The sequence below is a fragment of the Pagrus major genome, chromosome 3 (genome assembly GCF_040436345.1).
Source record: "Pagrus major chromosome 3, Pma_NU_1.0".
Classification (NCBI taxonomy): domain Eukaryota; kingdom Metazoa; phylum Chordata; class Actinopteri; order Spariformes; family Sparidae; genus Pagrus; species Pagrus major.
The window spans coordinates 11256952-11279542 of NC_133217.1; the positions used below are offsets into that span (position 1 = coordinate 11256952).

Genomic DNA, 22591 nt, shown 5'->3' on the forward strand with positions numbered 1-22591 from the left:
ATGGTTGAGACTTTCATCTTTACCATTTGTGCCTTTATTTCCAATCTCCTCCATGCTGTGTGGAGGACGTTAGTGTCCGACTGGCCGGCTGGTTTGGCAGTGGCACGCGGAGAGCGAGTCCTCTCTTTTAGTGAGCTCATGGAGGAGCTGAGCCCCAGACAACTGGCTGTCAAACAGCTGAAGCAACAGTTCCTGGAGGCCCTGCAGGCCAATAATGCTCAGGAGGTCCTGCAGATTCTGCACACTGGGAAACTAGACATTGACACTGTTGAGCTGAATCTCAGGAATGGGTCAACTACACTTCCCAGAGTGCACCAGCAGCAGCAAACTGGCTGCTGGTTACTTGATCATCAGTCATTGTGACTGATTTGGAGCACCTGTGATGACATGGAGGATCTCAGTCATTCAGAGAAACAAACTTCAGAGAGAAGAAGCGGCAAGTTCACTCAAAGGTTCAGTCTAAAGACGCCAATGGTCGGTGAAATGTTTATTTAATTTCATGGTGTTTGAAATGCTGCTCAATATGTTCAAGTTTATGTTAACTGTAGATTGGTTAAGAAACACATTGCAGCAGTGACTTAATTGATTTTGTGGTAAATGAGTTTGTGCTAAAACAATATATCATTTTGAGTTTGGAAAACTAGTATACGGTACAAAAGGATAATACAAAGTTAAAAATGTTAAAATTCTGTTAAATGTTAAAACTTTACTAAAAATTTGGGAAATTCATTTAAAATGCTTAATTGAATATTTAAGTTCATTTGAAATGTTTAGTTAAATGTTTGGATTCATTTAAAATGTTTAATTAAATGTTTGAATACATTTTAAATGTTTGAATTCATTTAAAATATTTAATTGTTTGAATTCATCTAAAGTTCATTAAAAATGTTTAATTAAAATGTTAACTTTTGTTTCTGTCTTTAAAGGTTTACAACCTAATTAACTGAAAAGACCAATCGACTGACAAAGCCAAAAAGAAAATAAAAGATTGAGTCACAAATTTGAGTTGTCCCTGTGTCCTTTGGAAATTGAACTGGAGGAGAACTTGACAGTTGTAAACCACGCGGAGCGGCCTGGCCCTGAAGATAAACGGCTTCAGATCCAGAAATAAGCTGTTGATGCAGAGGAAGTCAAGATGGCGGAAGATGCCCTGGGGAAGTCGGTCCAGCAGCTCAAAAAGGAGAGGACCACTGCAAAAAGCAGCTTCACCAGACAAGCCAACTTCATTTCAAGAGGAGCAAGCAGCATGCTTCAAGTGGAGTTAAAGGGGGAATTCAATAAGCTTTCAGACTGTTTCAGAAAGATGCTCGATGCCAATGAGGACTACAGGATTGGACTGGAGGCTGACATTAAGACTGAGGATGAAGAAGCAGGTCTTGATGAACAGCAAGAGGCCGACATTGATAGGTCTGTAAAAGAAGGCGAAACAAAGTTGGCAGAAATAAGAGACATTGTTCAAACAAACCTGTGGTCGAGGTATGGGAAAAGTGAACTTCTTGTGGCAATCCTGGAAGCAGAAAAAGCCAATGATAAAGCAGCTGATGTACCTGTGGAAAGTGCCAATTTAGAGGGCTATGAAGTGCACCTCGCTCTCTTGGACAAGAGAATAAAAGAGGCCATCTCAGCAATGTTAACATGGGAGAGATGGATCCCTGTGGAATTAAAGGATGAATTAGATGGAAGAGTCAAGGACGTAAGAGCATCCTACTACAGGCTTGAATTAAGGAAAGCTGAATTTGCCACTGCACGGACGATCAAAGAGCAAGGCACAGGAGTGAAACTACCACCCCAACCGGCAACATCCACACCAATAGTAAGAATCAAGCCAACCACTCTACCTATCTTCAATGGAAGCAAGAGAGAATATCACAGATGGAGGAAAGACTGGGAAAGCCTGCAAAAGCAGGGAGAGCCATCCGGATCAACTGAAGTTAAGAAAATTCAACTCTTGGAGAGTGTGGATGACACAATCTCGAAAGACCTCAGACTTTCAACCTACACCACTGCCAATGACATATTCAGAGTCCTGGAGAACCGATATGGCAACAAGTCAACCATCACTGTGGAAATCCTTGAAGAGCTGGAGAAGATGCCACATGTGAAGGGGAACCAGCCAAGAAAGGTCATTGACCTCATACAGTCAGTGGAGAAGGCCCTAGCAGATCTCACAGAGTTAGGAAACTCTGGAGCCATAAAGAACCCACTGGTAATTAGATCCATTGAAAGCAAGTTGCCTGACTTTATTAAAAGAGACTGGTTGATGTTCATGGTTGAACCCAGAAACAATGTCACATCAGACAACCACTTTAACATGCTCCTGAAGTTCCTGAAAAGTCAAGAAGAAATACTAGAGAGACTTGAACAGCTCAGAACTGTGGAGAAGATGGAGAAATCAGATCGTTCAGACAAGAAGTATGACAGAAAGATTGCCTCAACAAAAACCACAAAGAAAGAAGAGCTTGATGATGTATGTGGTGTCTGTGGTGATAGTGGGCACAACAACAAAATCTTCTTCTGTAGAAAGTTCAAAAGACTTAAGCTACCTGAAAAGAAAGCTGTATTGAGAAAGCTGGGAGCATGCAGAAAATGTCTCGGATGCCATGATGAGGATGGATACTGCAGAGACACTTTCCTATGCAGAAATAAAGACTGTAAAAGGGGAGGTGGTGCCCCAGACCATCATTTTTTCCTCTGCCCGAAAGGAGAAGTCAAAAGAGGGGAAGAGAGAAAGAGTGGAAAAGACAGCAAAGGTGAAAGCAAACTAACGGAGGAACAAGAAGAGATCTTGTCTGAACTTTCCCCAGAAATGGCAGATCGATGTAGAAAGGCTTTCACCAACACCAACAAAACCGCAGCGTCACTTGATGCTTCAGGCCAGTCTGAGCTACTGCAGAGAAATGGGCTCTGTGAACTTCCTGTTGTCATGATGTTGATGCAAGTCACTGCAAACGCAGGGCAGAAGATTGGGACTTTAATTGACCTTGCGTCAGATACAAACTACATCACCCATAAGGCTGCTGAAAGACTGAGGTTAAGAAGTGAGAAGATAACTTTAGTTGTGCATGGGGTTGGTGGAATGACCATGGAGGTGAACACACAAAGGTATCTCCTCAAAGTCAGAGTCAAGACTCCTAAAGGAACAGAGAGAGCTCATGAAATGGTCTGCTACGGCTTGGATGAAATCGCCAGAGTGCATCAAGTAATTGAACCTGAGAAGTTGAAAAAATTCTTCCCAGAAGTCAAACTTAAAGAATTGGAAAGACCAGAAGAGATCGAACTTCTCATTAGCCACCGAGAGGGAAGACTCGCTCCCCAGAGGATAAAAATCATCGGAGACCTTGTCTTGTGGGAGGGTCCATTGGGGAAGACAGTGGGTGGAGCACATCCCGACTTGTTTGAAGAAGTGGAGGTTGCAGCATATGAGTCCAAAACACACTTTGCTCGCTCCATGAGGACAGCAGCTGTCAAATATCAAGAAATCACAAGTCCAAGAACTGACACAGCCCAGCTACAGCAGGAGAATATGGCTCAGACCAAATTTACAGCTGCCAGTAACCGGGAGTTCCTTGAGTGGTGGCACTGGGACAGCATCGGGGCTGCATGTGAGCCAAGATGTGGAGGATGCCGATGTGGAAACTGTCCACCAGGAGGAAAAGAAATGACCCTGGCAGAGGAGAGGGAGCTTGAGATCATTAAAGGAGGCCTCACCTACAAGAAGGGGGATGCGCACACACCAGCTCCACATTGGGATGCAAAGTATCCTTGGACAGTAGATCCAGCCTCTCTCCCAAACAACAAAGGTGCAGTCCAGGCTTGTTTCTTAAGGATGGAAAAGCAACTAAGCAGAGAGCCAGACTGGAAAGTCGCATATGCTACCCAGATCCATGAGATGGTCGAACGAGGCGCAGCCATAAAACTCAACAACAACATCATGGACAAGTGGAATGGACCAGTGTGGTACGTAAGCCACCTGGTGGCGCCAAACCCTCATTCGGTGACAACACCAGTTCGTATTGTATGGAATAGTAGCCAGAAATACAAAGGCGTGAGTATGAATGATCATCTTCTGAAGGGACCAGACGTTCTCAACCCCATCAGAGCTGTTCTGCTGAGGTTCAGAGAAGGGATGCATGCAGCTCTAGGAGACATCAAAAAGATGTACAACTCTGTATGGCTGGAGGAGCGTGAGATGCATCTTCACAGGTTCCTCTGGAGGGACAGCCCAGATGAAAAGATAAGTGAATATGCAATTACCAGAGTCAACATTGGGGACAGACCTGCTGGTTGCATTGCTCAGTTGGCTATGAGGGAAACAGCACGCCTGCCTAACTTTATTCACTTGGAGGATGAACGCAGAGTCATTGAAGAGGACAGTTATGTGGATGACCTCTTAACCTCCCACAATGACCTAAATAGACTTGACAAAATCACAGCAAGTGTTGAAGAGATCTTGAAAGCTGGAGGTTTCTTCCTCAAACCATGGGTCAGGTCAGGGCAAAGTGGGAGGCAAGGAATGGAGACGGAGGTTCGAACAAAGAAACAAGGTAGAACCTTAATTCTTCCAAATCAAATGAGGGACGAAGACAACAAAGCCTTGGGCATCGGTTACCAAATGGATGAAGACAAGCTCTACATGTTAACCTCAGTTAACTTTTCCAAAAGGAAGAAGAAGATGAGAGTTGGAAAAGATCTTCTCAAGGAGGAGGTGAGAACTGAGACACCTAATCCACTGACTAGGAGGGCTCTCTTAAGCCAAGTAGCTGGACTGTACGACCCAATTGGCTTAGTTACACCTGCCAAACAGAAGGGAGCAATTCTTGTTAGAAAAGCATTCCAAGAGGGAGGGGGTGGGAAACTAACCCAAGAAACCTGGGACCAACCTCTCTCAGAAAGCCTCAGAGAAGAAGCCATACAGCTTTTTGAAGAATATGTGCAGCTTGGACAGGTGAAATTCCACAGGAGCCTCACACCAGCTGGCTGGAAAGGGAAACCTTGGGGCATCACATTCTCTGATGGAAGTGACAAAACCTATGGAGCTGTGATGTACTTAAGATGGGAGACAAGTCAAGGCACTGAGGTTCGATTTGTTGAATCAAAAGCCAAGCTGACACCCCTGGATCAGAAGGGAGAAGCTGTAAAAGCTGAGATCTGTGGCGCTGTCTTCGCAGCCAGGATCAGGAAGTATGTGGAAAAGCATGCTCGAATGAAGATCGAGAGATGGTTCCATCTACTTGACAGTCAAACAGTCTTGGGAGCCATTCAAAGAGTCAGTTATGGGTACAAAACCTTCTTTGCAAATAGAGTGGGTGAAATCCAGAAGGCTGGACCAGTGCAAGACTGGTGGTGGATCCGTGGAGACCTGAACATAGCTGACATCATAACAAGAGGGGGCGCTCCTGAAGATTTAAAGGAGAATTCCACATGGCAAAATGGACCAGAGTTCCTGATGTGGCCAGTGGAGGAGTGGCCTATAAAATCAGCTGGAGAGGTTGCAGCTCATGCCAGGGAGACTGTAAACAAGCTCCAGAGGAAGGCATTCTCAGGTGCATTAAAAAGAGCTCAAGCGAGAAGGAGTCAGCAGAAAGAAAACCTACAAGCCACTCAGGAAAGTCCAAAGAGTGAAACTCAAGAGGAAAAACCTGTGGTAAACCCAATTCTTCTTCTAAGAAGGAAGCCCACTGGTTGGGTTAAAGATCTTGTGGAAGTGAGAAGATTCAGTAGCCTGTCCAAACTGGTGAGAGTCATTGCCTGGGTTTGTCTAGCTGCCAAGCAGTGGCTGAAGAGGAAGTGCCGGACCCCGAAACAGTCAAAGTGGGAGGTAAAATCACCCAAGCAAGCTGTGCTGACTGTCAAAGAACATGAAGATACACTCAAAGACCTCTTCCTCGCAGCTCAAGAAGATACAGCTTTTTCAGACACAACTCTAAGCAGACTGGCAGTATACAAAGATGAGAACTCTGGACTGCTAGTTTGTGGAGGCAGAATTCAGATGTTCAACGAAGATAAGACAGCAGTGCCAGTTTTACCATGTGAAGCATGGGTGTCTACATTGCTGGCACAACAATCCCACAAAAGCAAACAGTGAAAGAACCAAGAGGCTCCAAACCAAAATCCCAGCCACAATTCTTCATAGAGATGTCAGACGCCTTGTCATTCTACTCCCCACTGAAGAACAAGCAGAGGTGTAAAGGGCTTGTGTGACCTCTCTGGGTTTGAAAAAACCAGGAGCTCAAGTGGGAGGTGTTGAGCTGAATCTCAGGAATGGGTCAACTACACTTCCCAGAGTGCACCAGCAGCAGCAAACTGGCTGCTGGTTACTTGATCATCAGTCATTGTGACTGATTTGGAGCACCTGTGATGACATGGAGGATCTCAGTCATTCAGAGAAACAAACTTCAGAGAGAAGAAGCGGCAAGTTCACTCAAAGGTTCAGTCTAAAGACGCCAATGGTCGGTGAAATGTTTATTTAATTTCATGGTGTTTGAAATGCTGCTCAATATGTTCAAGTTTATGTTAACTGTAGATTGGTTAAGAAACACATTGCAGCAGTGACTTAATTGATTTTGTGGTAAATGAGTTTGTGCTAAAACAATATATCATTTTGAGTTTGGAAAACTAGTATACGGTACAAAAGGATAATACAAAGTTAAAAATGTTAAAATTCTGTTAAATGTTAAAACTTTACTAAAAATTTGGGAAATTCATTTAAAATGCTTAATTGAATATTTAAGTTCATTTGAAATGTTTAGTTAAATGTTTGGATTCATTTAAAATGTTTAATTAAATGTTTGAATACATTTTAAATGTTTGAATTCATTTAAAATATTTAATTGTTTGAATTCATCTAAAGTTCATTAAAAATGTTTAATTAAAATGTTAACTTTTGTTTCTGTCTTTAAAGGTTTACAACCTAATTAACTGAAAAGACCAATCGACTGACAAAGCCAAAAAGAAAATAAAAGATTGAGTCACAAATTTGAGTTGTCCCTGTGTCCTTTGGAAATTGAACTGGAGGAGAACTTGACAGACACTGTGCTGGAGGTGGACGACCCCAGCATGGTACTGGCCTCATACAAACAAGGTAAAGAGGTACAGAGTGACCCACATTTCAACAGCAGCATTAAAATGAATGGTGATTTACTGTATGTTTATAAAGCATTCAGGCCCAGAAAGATAAGTCTAACAAGAGCGGGAGATATATTTTCACAGAGCATTTATAAATATAGAACAGAAGGAAAAACTGAATGTAAACACCTCCTGAATGTCATTGTTAGAGGATTAGTTCTGTAGTTTATCCACTAGGTGGTGCAAAATCCCCATGGATCCTAATGTTGGACATTACAAAAACACTGTTGACACCAGGTGGATTGCAGGCTATTGGTGAATAAGCAGACTGCAACACAACAGCGAGGCCATTATGAGATATAAATCTACTGTGAGTCAGAAATGAGAAATGCACATTTGATCTTTACCTTAATAAATCGGAATGCACTGCCATTATCTCAGATGGCAATATTTTCCAACTCATTTTGGCCGATGCTGATGTGTGCACATTCTTTCTTTCTTAATTGCAGTGAACATTAAGTCTCTCCTGTACAAGAAATAATAAATATTAGTGTGCCCACTGGTAGATGCAGACTTGTGATGCCTTTCAAAATGAATACATTCACTGGGCAAAATAAGAAAACTCCTTAGTCCAGAGTTCATGTCACGTGCATAATAAAGAGTCATCTTAAGGAAAAAAAAAAGTAGAAAGGTAAAGAGAGAACACCAAAGTAAGTGCCTTCATCTTTTCTTTAAAAAAAAAAAAAAGGGGGCTAATCAGACCTTTTAACATTACTGGTTGACTCTTTTGTAGGTTATTGGCTCCCAGGCTACAAACTGGAGAAGTCCTGGGCGATGGGCATTCATGTCTGTGTGATGTACAATGCTCTGGAAACAGCACTGGTGCTCCTTCAGAATGGTGCAGCTGTCAACCGGATGCCCAATGGGAAGACGCCGCTGCACGTGGCCTGCGAGGTCGCCAACAGCGACTGTGTTGCACTGCTTTTGGCTCACGGGGCAAAGGTCAACAGCCTGTCACTGAGCGGACACACACCGTTGCACTACTGCGTCACCGCGGAGTCTGTTGACTGTGCCAAGCAGCTCATCCTCAAAGGTGAGGAGGGATGGATGGATGAATGGATGAAAGTGCAAATACAGACAACCAAAACAACAAAATAACTTTGTTGTTTTCTTCTAATGAAGGTGCAACGATCAATGTGCCCAGCCACAGCAATGAGGAGGACACACCTCTACACACAGTAGCCAGGTTTGGTGTCCCAGAGCTGTTGGCTCTCTACTTGGCCCACGGAGCGTCTGTGGATGTGGTCAACTCCAACCAGGAGACGGCTCTGATGACTGCAGTCTTCTGGTCTTATGACACTAAAGAGCAAAACTACAGTCAGGACCACCATTTTGTCTGTCGCCTCCTGCTGGACCACCATGCAGGTCAGTTTTTGGACCAACAACTGTACATTATTTCCAGTTTGTTTACTCATATTGTGTGTGGTTTACCATGGAGGCTTTGGTTTCTATTCCATTGCCATTCTGTTGCAGATCCAAACCTCCAAGAAGAGGACCATAAAACAGCTCTCCACAAAGCAGCCTGGAACTGCGACCACATCCTGATGCAGATGCTGCTGGAGGCTGGAGCAGATGCTCGAGCCATGGACATCAATGGATGTGCCCCAATTCAGTATGTCCTCAAAGTGACTGGCGTCAGGCCCATGGCCATACCTGAGCTCTGCTATCAGCTGCTGCTCAACTACAATGCAGCACGGATCTACCCACCCCAGTTCCACAAGGTACAGACATGTGGTCTTTTACCTATTAACTACACTATCTACAGCAAATTAAATGTTGATAGCAAAAGGTATTGTGCTGTTTAATGTCATGTTTTGTGTTGTTTTTTGCAGGTGTTGCAGACCTGCCATGATTACCCCAGAGTAGTAGAGATCCTGGTCAACTCTTATGAACGCTTAAAGCCCACAAGGAAGTGGAGAGCTGCTATTCCTGATGACTGCTACAAGGTAGGAAAGTGATGTAGTGTGTCTTCAGTGTAGAATCAAGCAGTAAAGTGTCACTACTCTCTTTGCTAAAGGCCCAGTGTGTAGGATTTAGGGGGCAGAAAAACACTGTGCACGTGAATTGTAAAACAAATAACTCTCCTTACCTTGAATTATAATTCAGTTCATTCTAAATTGTCTTCTGTTTTTCTTTGTTTCCTCAGCGACATCAAGACTTCTACGACTCTGTGTTTGCGGTTTGCACCAACACGCCTCGCAGCCTGCTCCACCTGACCAGATGTGCCATCAGAGCCGCCCTGGGTGGGTTCTGTCAAAGAGGTGTAGCACAGCTGCCTCTGCCATCTCCCATGAAGAAATATCTACTGCTGGAGCCTGAGGGGATATTGTACTGATAGAGACACTTTTGTTCATAAAATTCAACTACAGCATGGGCTGATTCTCTAATGTGCAGACTGTGCAGAATGAACGTGCTGCTAGTTGGAGCTGGCACCAACATGTGTACCTTTTATATTTTTGTCATGCATACCATTCCCAGTGGCTTTCGTCAGGATTGTAAGAAATCCCTCAGAGGAGTGGAGCCCTAATACTGATTTATAAAAGCGATTTGAGGCTGGACATAACACAGGACGCCATCCAACTAATAAAAAAAAGTATGAATCAACCATAAATATGCAGGGACAGGTGAGAAAATGGCAATTTACTGAGTATTTCTCCACATGGAACCATGTGATCACTGTATTATTTATACCTTTCACCTTCTATAGAGGCCCTATTTGTCTGTGAAAGTGACACGAGTGTCAGTAAGAATAATTTGCAGTTATTTTCCACCAACAGTGCTGCCTCATACTTGAGAGGATCCAAATCTACCTGGCAACATGCCTTAATGCTCACTCTCAAGCTCGTGCTCTCGTGAAACTCCACTGTTTGCAGAACAAACACTTGACAAAGCCCTCAACAACAAGGGCTTATGTTTGCAGTGGATTGTACATGTAGACATGTACACGGACCAATACTGTTTGTCAGAAATACTAAACAAGCTGTGATGGAGGAAGTATTCAGGTCTAATATTAAAGGAGACTTATTGTGCTTTCATTCTTGTGCATGTAAAAGATCTTGAAATTTAAAAAGGTCAGAGTCCGCTCAAATCCTCACAGTTGAGAAGCTGGAACCATGAAATGTTTTTTGCATGAAAATGACTTAAAAAAGATTTATTTTCTGTCAATTGACTAATCATTGACTAATTGGCATAATTATTTCAGCTCTACTTGTATGGACTGGTGGAAAGTTTAATTTATAACAAAACATCATATTTTATACCCTTTTCATATCTTTTGCATGCAAAAATATGAATCTGTAAAGCTCTCCTTTAGATGTAGTGAAGTAGAAGTAGACAGTGGAATGAAAGGGAAAGACTCAAGTCAAGTACCAGTACCTCAAAATTTGTGTTTATGGACACTACTCGAGTAAACATATGTAGTTACTTCCCACTGCTTTAAACAACACAGCACAAGGAGGCAAACTGATGCTTATTTTCTCAGCTCCCTCAAAACAGTGGTCACTCTGCAAATACAGTGACAGTAACTTCATATCAGCAGCAGATGTTATTTTAGAACTGCTTTCTACCTTCAAAGCTACTCCCAAAATGCACTCTGGACTTCCCCCCTAGAGGAAGCCCACTAAACCACTTTGAAAAGTCTCATGTGGACCTTTAATTCTGTACGAAGCGTGACCTGGGCCAATCATCGCTGTCACACCAGCATGCAGTAATGGTGTGAGCCTCTCAGTCTCTTTTATCCAGGCGTTGAGGCTAATTTAACATGTGGAGATAATGCCAGTGTGCTATAGAAGGAAGCCCTCATGAGGCTGAGGCTGCTGCCTGTTGAGAGAGGCACTGCTGAGCTATTAGTGGCTTTGTTGAGGAGCAGAAAAGGGAGAAAATGTACTTCAGGAAACATCATGATTTCAGTAACGAAGGCTGAATTAGTGCAGGAGAAAGGAAATGCAGCTTACTTTACTTGTCTTTTTCTTCATCTCCAATCACACAGATACACATATAAGAAAAATATTCTGACATCTGGCCAAAAATATCAGGTTTTGGGGCCACTGGCACAGCTGGAAAATGTCCCGACATCTCGTTTAAAATATTCAGTGGTTTCATACTTACAAATGTTAAAACTCCTTCTCAAACAGTGGTCATGGCTTCTCGCCTAGCTGCAACAGACCAACATCCTCTACCCCGACATACAAATGACACAAGAAATGCCAACATTTTCTTTCGAGGGTCTGCAGTGCTCCAAATACAGTGCCTTATCTTTTCTTCCTATGACATTAAAAGCCACTTGGTAACTGACTTCACTGTCTAGCTCAACTGTAAATAATGTATGTAACGCAATTAAACATAAATTAATCGATATTGTATGTTGCTGCGTCTCAGCTCGTGCAGACTTGTACATGTGTGAATGCAAGGAAATGATCAGGTTCAACGCTGGAGGCCTTAATTTAACTCTCTGTAAAGCCCTGCACTAATGACCCTACAAGGGTTTAATTAACATAACAAAGCACAGGGGTGCGCTGTAGTTCCAACATTTACTCTTCATTTACATCAGCACAAGTATAAATTAAGAAAGCAGCCTATTACTGTCTTAAAGCAGTTTCTTTTCCATTGAAATGAAAGCCTATAAAAAAAGTAACGGTCTAAAAGGGGCCTCTGTTGTTGCTCTGTAAGTCTAAATGTGTGCTAGGCATCTTCTGCAGAAGCAACATTGTCTGGATGACTAAAGAGTCAGACCAGCTCCCTGACATCCTAAAATAAACCAGTAAAAGTCAGACAACGGAGATTACATTCTTAAATCACGTATTACAATACCGGGAAGGGGAAATTAGTTTCACATTTAATTGAACTTTGTCATAGTGACTCAGACTTTTTAAGAATTCATTCATCTTTGAGAGTGAGCTTGCATAACACTGTCTTTTCATTGCTGCCATGCCAGTAACATCTCAACTGGAAAACAAAGAGACAAACAGAGAAAAGTAACACAACCAGAACCAGCACAACGTGTGGGCACACTAATGATGGGGCAAATCAGAATGGGACAGCCTGTTCTTGGCCTATTGGCAGCCGGCCACGAAAAGCCACTGAACTGTGTCTGCGACGATGACAGAGAGACAGAGCAAAGTTTCCGAAAACAAGCTGTGGAGAGAAGAGGGAAACAGGGACAAGGAGGGAATCAACAACTTACTTCTGAGATCTAATGAAACCTGGATCCTTTCATGTTGCCTGGATGAATTTGTCACAAAATGCCAACAAACATACAACAACCAGTAACTGAGGGCAAATAGTTCACAAGAATACCAAATGATGCCATGAGAAGTTACACAAGATTTTTATTTGCTACATTCACTGGTCCTTTGTGTGGTGAGCCACAGCTTCAGTGCAGTAACACTTGGCCTTTGAGAGTGATGTTTTTCTTACACAAATGTTCCCAAATCATAAAAATCTAAAACATATGAATTAATCAGCAAGTTCCCAAGGCAATTCTAAACATTTCAAACTTGGCAAAGACTAAATTTGCTCTTACAAGTGAAGTGAATGAAAGTCTGGTATGCTATAAAGACACAGCAATGTGAAATTGTTGGATACAGATACGTAAATATCTATTACACAAATACAGCTTGCAATGTCTAAGCACCTTTCTGTGTCAGTGTCTATCATCCTAATCTATTACACCAACCCGAGCATGATGGTTTACAGTATGTCACTCGGCAGAAAGCTTAAGTACAGTTTCTGCAACATTTAACATCTCACACAGGCCTCAACACCCTCTAATGTGAGTTACTTAAATATACAATGCATGCATCATTACAAAACAATTTGGGTGAAATTATCATTAATGACCTTTAACGTGCAGACAAACACAGAAAATTCTCTTGGAAAAGGTTAAAAATGTGTGTATTTTAGCTCCTACTGTCATTAAACACGCTTCAACAGAGGAAATTTTTTGTGAAAGTTGAGGTTACCTTGGCAGTTGTTCCAAGTAAAATACAATTACTCACACATCAACCATACATATAAACGTCAAATAGGTTGCAATACTATGTTTTAACAGAAAGCGCTTCTGTGGAAGAATGCCTACACGTCTTACAATACATTGTCTCAATATTCATAATCTTTTAAAAATGATTCAGCTTGCATGTGTTGATCGCTAAGGCACAAGGCAGGGAGATCATTAATAAACAGAATCCTCCATTAAAAATGATCGTATTTTGTTTACATCTTATCTTGAACAAGCTAAATGTTTAAAAATTGAACAATTGTTTGAATAATAAAATAATTCTATTATACACCAATGTATAACCAGTGCAAATTCTTCTTATAGTGTCTTTGAAATGCTGGAGAAATGTCAAAGTTGTGCGTAATGCTGCAAAGACTGAAAATGCCTACATGAACAAACGTAATGGAACATACTTTGTTCCCTTTGTGTGTATGCTGGAGTCATTGAACATATCCCCCCTGTGTTTAAGGCCTAGAATACATTACTGAATGCAAAAACACATCGTTACCCAGTAATTCAATTAACCAGAGAGCACCAGTCATTAGATTACGAAATTATACATTTTGAAAGGCAAACCTGACATAAACACAACAGCTTGCATGCTTGATCTACAGTGTAACCATGCTGTTTTAACTAGATAACTGAAAAGTGTGTAATGAGTGAGGCAAAAAGACATTAATACTAGTTCCATTACCATTAGCAGCCTTTAAGAGTGTATAATGAAATTAAATGAGGTGACTGTTTGTTGGGTTAAATTGCCTATAGAGGCTGGCTGTAATAGTCCAGCTGCATTTATCTGATTCTTGACACCAACAATGAGCGTTTTTGTGTTTTGCGAGTGTTTTGTCCATCTAGGTTTTTCTAGATGTGATGTGGATTCCTTTCTCACACAAGTCCAGTTCCAGCAAAGTGCTGAAAGCATTTGATGCCTTCTCCCACGTACAGTACAAGTCGATTCATTTCTTCCAACATGGACCTTCTTCTTAATCCTATTATTCTTTTATTCAAACTATTTTTAGAGTGTCCTCCATTTCCTGCCTCGGCCCACCATCACCTGTCATACTTGCCCAGTTTCCTTGGATCCTTGCTGGGCATGCACCAGTCGTCAGCCTCTGTGGTCGTCTGGTAATGCCGTAGGGCTGACTTATTGAAAACAGGAAGTCTCTCCACTGACTCTGAGGACAAGGCCTGTGATACAGAGCAGAAGGGAACTTATTAGTCTGGAGTCAACATCTTTGTCGAACATTCAAAAGATGTCCACGAGGAGTCTACGAAAACCATATTTTACCATGTCAAACATTCATTGTGTAGGTTGTTGTTCCACCAAAACATGGTATTAATTCTAGACTTTTTCAGAAACCTGGAAGTTAGGATGCTGTGTAAAGCCAATCAGACACAATGTGATAACTGAAAGCCATGTTTTTGTCAAATTCCCACCATCCTGGCACCTTTTATTTTTGACATAGTGTAAAGAGGTGATGCTGTTCTCACTTTCAAGTATATAACAGCTGAGGTGCCGTAGCCCTCCATGGAGTAGAGCTGCAGGTCTCCCTGGAAATACTTGGCATACAGACGGGAGATGGGAAGGCCATAGCCGAAACCAGCCTGAAGGAAGGAGGGAGGGAGGGAAGGAAAATTAACATGGTTACAGTATCAATATAGAAAATTAGATACTGAGCTACTGTCGAAGAGGCTTTTATTTGTAGCAACTTGTCAGTTCTCATGTGGTTACACTTTAATCCAATGACATGAGGCTGACCGCATTTCTCTTTGTAATAAGCTAATATGCAACCATGCTCAGTTGTGTGAGTCTCAATTTAGTTTATTTTTAATCCCAGTTTACAACATCACAGGGAGGTTTTACTGAGCTGCATCTCATGTTTAAAGCTTGTAGTTTTGCAACACAATGGGCACTAAGACACTCATCAACACCCAAGACATGAGCAATAAAGTGGTTATAAAACAGGTTTAATCTCACCAGAGGTGCATTGCGAGAGTTGTCTGCGTGGACTGGACTGGGAGCCGTGGAGTACATGTAGCTGAACAGACGCTCGATCTTCCTCAGAGGGACTCCGCCTCCTCTGTCAGACATCTAAAAATAAAGGAGAGGTATGTTAAGAATCACAAGGGTCTTCTCATTGTTCTGTCAGCAGGTTCACATCCAGTGAAATAGCACCTTTAGTACAACAGTTGTTCTCCATCTAAACACTCTGTGTCTTCAGTTACCTTGATAGTGAGGTCCTCGCTTCCCAGTGAGACTCGCACTTTGATCGGGGGCAACGTCAGGCTCGTCTCATGGGTCTCTACTGTAGCTCTCATAGCGTTCTGACAGAGAACAATCACAGTGGATGAGAAAATTACAGAGCAGACACATGGTGAGAATAATATACATCTTCAGGTTCGTTGGGTACTGTACCTTGAAAAGCTCAAACAGCATATGGTAGAGATGGGATGGCACATAGACAATGTGGAGGGGCTGGCCAGGGTTTTTGGCTGTGAAAGACATTAAAATATTGCTCACATGACTGAAAGTACACCAGTGAGTGTGCCGCAGTATGTTGAGACCTAAAATACATACTAACTCTTTTAAGACCAACCAGCTAAAAAAGATTAGAGCCACTGTTGCCAAATCAAGCAAAGTACAAGACATAACTTCATTCATCATTTTGATTTATATTATGCAGATCTCATCTGCCAAGAACATTCTGTACAGTTCATATTTAAAGCCACTGCAACAGGATTTTGAGTATATTAGTCTTATTTAATCTGTTTAATCATACTACCCCCAGTTTTTTCCAGTCTTTCCCTGGTCTGTCTCTGATTAGGTCATCTTTTTCTCAACTGTGGAATGTCAAATGCCAATGCTGGCTCTTGGCAGGTTCAGCTGACAGTAAACAGACACAAAGGGCCTCAAAGATCAACAAAGATTAATCCTAGCAGCAGACGGTATGCAGAAAAATGCAGCGTAGACAAGAGCTTTGACCTATAAAAAATTTGGACAAACACATACAAAAAAATACCTGCAAAGAAAAACATCATGGTTGTCTTGCATGACTTACAGTTGACTTCTGTGATCTCCATATCAGGAGAGGTCAGGTAATACTGCTCACACAACATCTTTGACGTCTCATAGGCATCTGCAAAGTGAAACAAAATACATCTGTGGTTACTTTTCACCATGAGAAATTCTTAAGACTCATGCTGAAATGGTGAAGAACACTGTTTTTTAGTGAATTAGTTCACACAGCATTCAAATGTAGGTCTATTACAGCCATGCACATGACGATAACACGTTTCCACTTCCCCACTCTGTATACTGATTCTAAAAATATCTGATAATAAGAAGGTCAAACTGTCATGAATCTGCACAAACACAGGGCTGGAATATAGATAACACAATCAGCGTGTGTGTCTGTGTGTGTATAGCTGAAGAAGATCACTCATTACCTTTTACTACCTCCACAGTGTCACAGCTGGGGTCAATGCTGCCAATATGTTTGGGATGGGCTGGGTTCACACTGCCTTCGAAGATTAATGCTACAGGGCACAATGCAACAAATGTGTGTGACTCAAAAATGTACAGATGTTGTACAATTGTCAATATTCAAATCAAATACAAAGTACAAGCTGAGTGAGGTCTTTGCAGCTGGAGCACTTATTGCTAACAGAGCCTTAACACCTCTGAATGCTCACTCTCAAGCATCATCAGCACTCTGAGTTCAATTTAATGACATGAGCTTCGAGTGTGAGCAACTGTGTTGATTAACTCACAGTCAATCACCCAGTGCAATACTGACTGTGCTGGTTCATGAGCATGCGTGTGGAGATGCGGCTCATGTAGAAGCGGTCCAGGAAGTACTGGACGTTCTGGTTGGTGACGGGGTCCACGCCAAAGGCCTCCTTGTACTCCACCACGCCCTGAGCCATGGTGGGCACCACGTTGTTGTGCCGATTACGGACGTTTACCAGAGTCTGTGTGAAGCTGGAGGCAAAGACGTGATGGATATGTGAGTATATGATGGTACGTGGCAAACTGTAGCATATTCAAATGACAACAGGGCATTTTGTGGAAAAAAGTTACGTAGTTGGTTTTATATCTAATTGTATTGAAAGGGGAATTTAAACTAGAACTTTCATGGCGTTTGCTGTGTTGTGTGTTTTTTGTATTGCAAAAATAAATATCAATAACTTCCCTCACACTAGGGCTGCAACTAATGATATCTGCCATTGTGGAGTAAGTTACTCTCTTGATTAATCAATTAGCTATTTGGTCTATAAAATGGTGACAAATGTTGATCAAGATGATGCCCTCAAATGTCTTTTGTCCAGAAGCAAAAGATATTTAGTTTCTGTCATAGAGGAGTAAAGAAAAATATATTAACATTTACAAAGCTGGAATCAGATGATTTTGACTCTTTTAATCCCAAAAGTAATTACTCAAACCAACTATCAAAATACTTGTTGATTAATTTAATAGTTGACAGCTAATTTATTAATCATTGCAGCTCTAGCACATGCATACACTTACATGCACAGACCAGCCTACTAAGGATCTACCAATATCCAATATCTACTACTTCAATTGGAGCTGATCTGAGCAACTTTGTTCATTTTCCTGTCTCGGATGAATGTATCCTAAACTCTCTTACAAAGTGTTATCCTCCACCTGACTATCCACTATTTACTGGAGCTACTTCAAACAAGAGAGCACAAGCAGTCAGACAGTTAAATCTACTCAATGCAGTGCTGAAGTGTCCACTGGTGGCTGCAGGAGTGCTAATTATAACAGCATAATTCAATCATCAATTTGAAGTAACCCTATTCAAAGATTCAAAAGCTCTAACAGACGGTGCCCAATAAAAAGTCCCCACCAAAGCAGCAAATATTGAACTGTATGCTGAACATAAATTATATGACCACACCTGTTTACAATACAGGCGGTTTTCAGGCTCACCGGACAGGGACATTCTCAAGGTTTACACAGGTAAAAAGTATGGTGGAAAGTGTCTGTACATGACTTACCTTTTCAGGACATCCTTATCATCTGGATCTCTTTCCAAAAAATCTATGAGCTCCAACAAACTCTGTGAATACCTGGTGGACAGAGAAGGAAGGGTCTCAAATGAAATAAACATCTCATGATAACATTACAGCAACATTATCTAAAGCCTAGGTGGAAAGTTTGCGAAATAAAAGGCTGCATTCCAGACGCCGCTCTGGACTTGTTGCTGTTCAACTATTTAGTAATTTTATTGGCTTACTTCTTGTGTTGTTGCACTTGCTTGATGTTTGCCTGTGCAAAGTCAATGGGCTAGGCCAAGTCAGTCCATTTAGACACCAATTTATCCGGTAGCATGACAGAGCCAGGTGTTATTGTCTCAGCTTGTCTCTGGCTCAGCTCACTGTTCTGAGTTATGTGCAAGCTTGTGCAAACTTTGACTGTCGCACAGCAATGAAGGACTGAGCATGCATGCTTACTTCAAAATATAAGTAATAAGGACATGGCATTGGTAAGATGCTGCAGAATTTTGTTTGTAGTTAGCACGTACCTTTACTTACATCAACAACTAACATCTAACAATATTATTACAGAAACATGTGAGGGTGACAAATCACACAAAAGTCCAATTTCTACGTAATGCTGCTTTAATGTGAAACTATGCCTTTACATTAATGTATTGTAATTAGGCATAAAGCATTTCCAAATGATTAAAATAGCAGTCTACTCTTTATATAACAGCTGCTTGTTTTATCAGTACACTTCTTCACGGATGAGGAAGACTGAGAGTGCTGAGCTCATTAAGTCACACTCTCTCTCTCTGTCTCTGCAGAAAAAGTGGGTGAAAGGTGAACAACAGCAGTGTGGCTGGGATTTTTTACATGCTCAGTTTGTCCCTCAACTGACCTTCGGCTCTTGGATTTGGAACAAGGCCAGTGCACCTTGAAATAGACTTTTTGCTGCTTGTAATTGTGCAAGCTTGCCAACAGATATCATGGCGTTGCCTCTTTCAACTGGTCAACAACATTAACAAGAGGCAGATCAACTGTTTTGCTGTGAATCCAAAGAGCTCTGCAGCATTGTACAGTCCAGGAGGTGCAGGGGCCAAATACAGACGCTACTGTGGCAGGGGCTGGGTATTGACCTTATGTCTTCACGTGACTCTTACATCTAACCTAATCAACGTGGTATGGTCGGGTTTACAGTAGAATACTGTGATGTAACAGAATGCTGACAGGAAGTACAGCTGTGGTGGAAAAAAGAAATCCACAGAGAGATCTGGCAGCTCTCCTACAGCTGTCTTCTTTAGCACTTATTCGTTGCAGTATAAGTAACAAACTGGAGGTACAAGACAGGAGAGTGTGGTTGATTTCCACCCAGTCACGTGCGTCCAGGCTTAACTTCTGAAAGCCAAAGACAGACATAATTATCATAAACACACCTATACTTGGGTGCACACACTCAATGTTTACAGCCTTGCACTCATTGTAGCATGTGTACATATTCAAGTGTTCTTAGAAATGGGTGTGTGGACATGCTGGTATAACTCTGTCTGAGGCTTGTAACCACAAACGAACAAAAAACTGTGGAAGTGGTGAGCTGTATGCTTTCTGTACAATTCAAAGTCTGTGCTGCATCTTTATGGTACAACATGAAATCGCAGAGTCTATACATAATCTACATAAGACACCTAATCTATTTAGGTCTATTACATAACATGACAACAGGGGCTGGGAGGTTAGTCAGTACATTGCCTATCTAATCCAAACAAAGATCATAGAGCATGTTCCCAGATCAATGGTGAGCGAGTGCACAGAGAGCAGCTCTGTGAGGCAGGAGGGGAGTGACACGAGGACAAACCTCACACGACCTCTGACAACATCAACAGCTTTCAGCAGATCACAGCTGGAAGCATGTGACTAGTAGGCCTGCCACAATAACTACGTATACTGTCCAGAGATAGTTGCAATAAACTATATTATTGTAATTTTATGACCATTTTATGCCACTGATATAACGATAATATAATAGTATAATAATGCAAGTGCATCCTTTCAAAGAGCAATGAACTATCAACTCTTAAAGGGGCAGTGTGTAGGATTTATGGGGCTCTATTGACAGAAATGGACTATAATATTCGCAGTTACATAAAATAGTTGTGCTTAGATGTGTTTAGGTGGTTGTAATCTGCAACCACACTGCTAGATGCCACTAAATCCTTTAATATTTAGACATTGGAATTGTAATGTGAAAAAACACTAAAATAGCATAAATAATAAACAGAAATAAAATGAAAACATACAACCTAAACAATAAATAAAATATGAAAGAATGCTTCGGGACTGCACCCAAATCTTATAATGACAGGGAAAACCCTGCTGGGATCGTGTTGGCATGGAAACACAACAGGCAATATCGAGGTCAGCAAAAACAATTGAGGTCATGTACAGTACATACAATTGATAGGTCGATATGATGTGTACGGTAAGATAAGATGTGTACAATAAGTCAATAAAGTAGTTACATCATGGCATTAAATAAAACTAAAGGGGGCAAACTGCATACAGTGTATCAGAAGGCTGGAATACAAGTGAAGAATGCTTTATGAGACAATAACGAGAGACTTTAAATGACCCAGACACTACTGTTTCATAACCATCCCCTGTCAAATGGAGAACCAAACCCTGTACGACCTTGTATAGTTGCGGAACATGAAAATAAGTGACAGTAGACACACAGCAGGGCTTTCTGTCTACGGTCTCTCGGCACCCTGATGTTCCCTTTTCTCATTTTTGTTATAACAAGATGTGACAATGTGTTGCAGAGAAGATTTGTTATTTAGAGTTTGGTGACACCGATTTTTTTGGTACGACAGATTACAGGGCTATAGAAAGATTTGCAGTGGGGTCTAGGGATCCTACCAGCTGGTGAGGAGCTTTAGGGATGGAGTGCCGAGGAGCTTGTCAGGGAGAAAATCAATTTCCTTCATGATGTTGGCCAGTCTGACAGGAAGCTCCTGTCGCAGGAACACAAACGAGGTCTTCTCACATGCATTGGCCGAGCCTGCAGTCACATGAGGGACAGAGAGAGGTGGGAAATTACTGAGCAAGCATCCAACTTTGACCCCATCTTGACAAAAGACAGCAGCTTTTCCTCAACAAGGAAATCTGTCCAGAATTATTTGTGGACTTATTTGTGCATATTTGTATGCCTATTTTTTTTGCTGAGGTAGCAGAAACATGAGAGGTTCAAATGTCAATGCAGAGATAAACCACATCAGTCTTTGTGTTTCTTCTGATAGTCATTGCAGGACCCAACTGTGTCCACTATTGAAGATTCAATCAGTCAGAGGTCAAAGTGGTAACCTCACAATCTTACACAGTAAAGGACACAATAAACAGATCATGTAACCCTCTGCATGTGTATTACAACTGCGGTCCTCTGTTATTGACTTGTAGCTACACAACTGTAGAGTTGTGCAACTGCCGTGTGAGTGTGGGAAAGAGTTATAAGTAACGTGCAGTGTCCAATACAAGCCACCCCAAACACTCACCAAAGTCAAGGAACTGCTTCATGGACAAGGGAGAGGGAGAAAACTTGGCAAACCTCTCCACTTGTTTCGGTATTCCAGCGACGGAGCCATTTTTCAGCAAAAACTGAGCGAACTTCATGTTTCCTCTCCTTTAACCTACAGACTCCAAGTGTCAGTGAATCAGGGACAAACTCTCCTTCCTTTCTTCAGCACGCTCCAGTTTGACCACAGTGAAGCTAGCAGGGCTAAAGCTACAAGAAACCAACAAGAAACCTTTCGTTAAACTGACATCTGTACGGATGCTGTTCACGAGTTCCCCATCATTGTTTTTCTCGGGCAGTTTCCTTCCATCTCGGCAAGTTGTTGAATGCCCTTCAAACACTACTTCCAGCGCCGAGTGACGTGTGTTGTTGTTGGGCGGGGAGAGGGCGGGATTGACGTCAAAGTCAACCAATGAGGGCAAAGAGTTTTTTAGGTGTTGTATCGAGTTCTGTTTCCTCGTCGAGATGTGTTTCCCCTAGTCCCGCCCCCGTCCAAAATGGCCCGAAGGCCGAAGGAAGGTTCACAAAAAGCTCACCCCGAGCTGTTGTGCTCGTACCACAGAGGCACTGTGGAGAGAGCTAAGGTTCAAAACTGACTTTTGTTTAGCGAGTTTTATCTGAAGATGTTGTATTGTAGAAGTGAAATCCAAATTTCATCCAATTTTCTGTCTAGTTATATTTTTAAACTGGGACAACAGCACATATGTTTGTGTTTTTATGTCTTTATTAACACAACCAACTACTGTTATTTCTATCAATGAAAAATATTATATTTGTGAGAGACTTTTCATTTTGAATATTATGGACTTTTGGAAGAAAGTGTGCTCATTCATTTATAGGCTAAATATAAATCGCTATTTTATCATATTTGTTTTAAATCCAGCTCCATTTTAGCAGGT

General features: G+C 41.7%; 2 protein-coding genes across 3 annotated transcripts; one reads left to right on the forward strand and one right to left on the reverse strand.

The window, feature by feature from the left end:
- Nucleotides 1-9460, forward strand: asb4 (ankyrin repeat and SOCS box containing 4). Its single transcript, XM_073463331.1, has 7 exons — nt 1-267; nt 7018-7081; nt 7859-8158; nt 8248-8490; nt 8599-8846; nt 8958-9071; nt 9272-9460. The coding sequence occupies exons 1-7, from the start codon at nt 1-3 to the stop codon at nt 9458-9460; spliced, it is 1425 nt and encodes a 474-aa protein (XP_073319432.1).
- Nucleotides 9461-12435: 2975 nt separating this feature from the next.
- pdk4 (pyruvate dehydrogenase kinase, isozyme 4) lies at nt 12436-22027 on the reverse strand. Of its 2 annotated transcripts, XM_073462863.1 has the most exons (11): nt 21673-22027; nt 21041-21182; nt 18143-18214; nt 16918-17102; nt 16568-16657; nt 16180-16257; nt 15537-15613; nt 15347-15445; nt 15099-15212; nt 14612-14725; nt 12436-14308 (listed from the first exon to the last, which is right to left on the reverse strand). In XM_073462863.1, the coding sequence occupies exons 1-11, from the start codon at nt 21788-21790 to the stop codon at nt 14171-14173; spliced, it is 1227 nt and encodes a 408-aa protein (XP_073318964.1). In that variant the 5' UTR covers nt 21791-22027; the 3' UTR covers nt 12436-14170. The 2 variants fall into 2 exon arrangements, with proteins under 2 accessions (XP_073318964.1, XP_073318965.1); XM_073462864.1 differs by lacking the exons at nt 12436-14308; nt 14612-14725; nt 15099-15212; ... (1 more) ...; nt 15537-15613; nt 16180-16257 and having other exon boundaries at nt 16892-17102; nt 21673-21889.
- Between the last annotated feature and the right edge of the window lie 564 nt (nt 22028-22591).